The sequence below is a fragment of the Buceros rhinoceros genome, unplaced genomic scaffold, assembly GCF_000710305.1.
Source record: "Buceros rhinoceros silvestris isolate BGI_N320 unplaced genomic scaffold, ASM71030v1 scaffold29506, whole genome shotgun sequence".
Classification (NCBI taxonomy): domain Eukaryota; kingdom Metazoa; phylum Chordata; class Aves; order Bucerotiformes; family Bucerotidae; genus Buceros; species Buceros rhinoceros.
The window spans coordinates 14,072-15,884 of NW_010416239.1; the positions used below are offsets into that span (position 1 = coordinate 14,072).

Sequence of the window (1,813 nt, forward strand, 5' to 3'; positions counted from 1 at the left end):
CAGTATGTGACTTGGCTGTGATCAGGTGGGTGGTTGAGGTACTGGAAAACATCTTGTCCGACTGGTCCCGGGGAGCCTGTTGCTCTGACCCTGGGCCGCTGTTACACGGGTGTGTTTGACCACACTTGAGCTTTCCAAGGTTATTTCTCCCTTACTGTGTCCTCAAGGAATGTTTTGTAGGGCTCAACTGGCAGAGCGAGCTTCCGAGTGCAGAGCCACCAGTGTTGGTGTGCGTGCAGCCTGGAGGAGCCCAGGTTCTCTTCACATCGGGAGTGGGTGTGACGGGGGGCTCGCTCACTTCCTGCAGAAGTGCTCACACACAGCTGTCACTGAGGTTTCCACTGCCCTTGGTTTAACCCTTAACTTGGTTTAGCACCCACCCTCCCACCAAAGCTTCTGCTGTGCTGGATCTGAGGGTGAGTCAGATCTGATGAGAACCCCAGAGCTTTCTAGAGATTCCGTACCCTCACTTGAACCCCACGCAGCCACCTTCCTTTTCACGTGAGCTCCAGGGAACCCTTTCACGACTGCTGGAATGACCCTGGTTTCCTGTTAGGACGAAAGGGGTGGCAGGGTTTGGTGTGCGCAGGGGTGAGCAAGGGCACTTCTGGGAAGGTAAAGGCTCTCACTTAAATCTGTGTTCAGGGAAGTGTTTGTGCTTTGTGTGGTGGAAATAACCTGAAAAACTTCAAAAGGCAGCTGCAAAAACAAAGACATTGGAATTGACCATTATTCATTGTATTGTAGAACTTGACCACTGCATATTGCCCCAGAGCAGTAAACACAAGCAGCAAAGTGAGGCTGAGCCAGCACTTCTCTCCTCCCGTCCTCCCGCGTATGCAGTACAGAAGCCCACCCGTAGTTCCATTGCTGTCCTCCTCTGGGAACCCTGAGCAGCCTTCAGAGGAAGGTTTTGGGTCAGTCCAAGGGTTTAGTAGTGGAATAGCTGGAGCTGTTGCCTCTTGGAGCATGCAGAATGTATGTGAGAGGTAGAGGGAGCTGCTTTCCCTTCCAACTGGGCGAGAGGCAAGGCAGACCTTTCCTGGGCTGGTACCATACGGCCTCAGAGCCCTCAGCCGGGGAGGAGGAGGGCGGCCTTGCTGGGTGATAGGCTTGAGCCTGCTGTTGGCTTAGGAGGTGGAGCCCTTCCTGCCTGCCCTGGAAGCTCCCCCAGTCTACACCGGCAGTGCCTGTCAGCCCGGTGAGGTGTGTGGCTGTGCCTGAGGCACCTCCTGCCAGCGTCGCTCTGGTGTGCTGAAAACATCCCTTTTCCTTGTGCAGAGCACCGCAACATGCCCCAAGCTGACGCCATGGTGCTGGTGGCGAGGAATTACGAGCGCTACAAGTCAGAGTCGCGGGAGAAGGAGCGGGAGGAGATCGCCCGGCAGGCTGCCAAGATGGCAGATGAAGCCATCCTGCAGGAGCGGGAGCGGCCGCCCCCCGTGGAGGAGGGGGTCCGGGGAGGGCACCCTCCGGGGATCCAGACACTCCTGAACCTGCTGGCAGACAATCGCTACCTGACTGCCGAGGAGATCGACAAAGTCATTAATTACCTGAGAGACCGGAAGGAACGATTGCTGAGGGGAAGCACCGATTCTCTGCAGGGTGAGGCTCAGCCCAGAGCGGGCTGTTAATTGTGTGGTTTGTGGGCAGGGCTGGCAGAACAGCCTGGGAGTGCGGAGGAGTCCTGGTGTAACTCCTCACACAGCACCTCTCTTCACCGAGCATGACGTGTCCTTGGAGTCCTGAGACCATTTGGGTCTCATGTGAAAGAACTATTACACCGGGTTCTCTCGGGGGAGCCGCAGGGCTG

The 1,813-nt window shown here is 56.6% G+C and overlaps 1 protein-coding gene across 1 annotated transcript in view; it reads left to right on the forward strand.

The window, feature by feature from the left end:
• NCOA5 (nuclear receptor coactivator 5) overlaps positions 1-1,634 on the forward strand; it is a 13,316-nt gene extending 11,682 nt beyond the window's left edge. The window contains exon 8 of the mRNA XM_010137745.1: positions 1,282-1,634. Coding sequence (XP_010136047.1) covers positions 1,282-1,634 — 353 coding nt within the window. The remainder of the gene's footprint in view (positions 1-1,281) is intronic.
• The last annotated feature ends 179 nt before the right edge of the window (positions 1,635-1,813 follow it).